Here is a 1,394-nt window from a genome sequence, read left to right as displayed (position 1 = left end):
CAGCAGCCAGAGCCACGGCCCGCTGCCTCCGCCGCGATGGATGCCGCCACTGCGGGCAACAAGGAGCGGGAGGCTGTGCAACTCCTGGCCGAGGCCGAGAAGAGGGTGAAGTCCTCCCATTCCTTCCTCAGAGGGCTCTTCGGGTGAGCGAGCGGGGAAGCGGGGTCGGTCGCCGGGATACAGAGGCGCACGCGCTCCCGCCGGAGAGCCGCCGCCAGTCCCACTAGACAAGCCTGACCTCGGTAGAGCCAGATGGGCTGACTGGGGGGAAAGGCGCGCGTGTGTGTATGCGTGCGTTTGCGTGCCTGCCCTCGCTACCTGCAGTCGCAGGCCCAAGCCGGCTGGGCAAGTGCAGCGCCGGCGGGAGAGGCGTCGGAGAAATGGGGTCTGCGCGGGCTGAAGGGGAAGATGCTGCGAACAGGCGTCTCTCCAGAGGTTGCTGCTTTTCATGCGGCCCATGGAGACCGGTTTGTTGTGGCCTCGAGGGTCTGTGGACCAGGGGCCACGCCAGCCCACTTCTAGACACGCATATCTCCAGCCTTGTTAGACGCAAGAAAAATAAACAGGACTTTCAAGACTGACAGCATTTTATTTCACGTTATGCTGGAATGAAATTATTCTTTAGAGAGCCGGTAGGCTCTTTTTTCTTTATGTACATATTTTTAATTTAAAGAAAAGCAAGGTTGGGGGAGAAAAGGGGTTGGACTGTTCTTGGAGGAAAGGGGATTTTGCTTGACTGACACATTAAGCACATGGTTTATGTAATGGAGGGACATCACATTCCAGTCCATGTTCTAGGATCTTCCTGTGCTCTGACTTGAAAGGTGGGGGCAGAAGGGCACAGAGTGAGAAATATTTGCAGAGGGAGGCATCCCTGTGTCAGATGCATGAAGTGGGTTTGGGCAGTTAGGTCTCCACTGAAAGAGACTCCTCAGTTGCACACCCATAGCCACAGTGGGGCATTTAGGGGCGATGCCCCCTCGTGGCCCACGCCCTGCAACTCCCGCTGTGGGAGTTGTGCCAGCAGGTAAGGAAAGACCCTTCTCTTCTTCACTAATTTGAGAGCCAGTTTGGTGTAGTAGTTAAGAGCGCGAACTCTAATGTGGGAGAACTGGGTTTGATTCCCCATTCCTCCACATGCAGTTGCTGGTGTGACCTTGGGTCAATCATAAGTTCTTTCAGAGCTCTCCTCTCAAGGGCAGTTCTCAAAAGAGCTCTCTCAGCTCCACCTACCTCGCAAGATGTCTGTTGTGGGGAGGGGAAGGGAAAGGAATTGTAAGTCGCTCTGAGACTCCTTCAGGTAGTGAAGGGTGGGGTATAAGTCCAATCTCCTCCTCCTCCTCTTCTTCTTTTTCTCCTGCCTGCCAACAGGATCTCACTCTCTCTCTATCCCC

The 1,394-nt window shown here is 55.2% G+C and overlaps 1 protein-coding gene across 1 annotated transcript in view; it reads left to right on the top strand.

Annotated features, from left to right (window-relative positions):
* Nucleotides 1-1,394, top strand: part of LOC107107073 (beta-soluble NSF attachment protein-like) — a gene marked incomplete at its 3' end in the record, with an annotated part of 17,926 nt that continues 16,532 nt past the window's right edge. The window contains exon 1 of the mRNA XM_015407303.1: nucleotides 1-143. Coding sequence (XP_015262789.1) covers nucleotides 37-143 — 107 coding nt within the window. The remainder of the gene's footprint in view (nucleotides 144-1,394) is intronic.

This window comes from Gekko japonicus, unplaced genomic scaffold, assembly GCF_001447785.1.
Source record: "Gekko japonicus isolate JY-2015 unplaced genomic scaffold, Gekko_japonicus_V1.1 scaffold2752, whole genome shotgun sequence".
NCBI classification, from domain to species: Eukaryota; Metazoa; Chordata; class Lepidosauria; order Squamata; family Gekkonidae; genus Gekko; species Gekko japonicus.
This window is presented reverse-complemented; position numbering and strand designations above follow the sequence as displayed.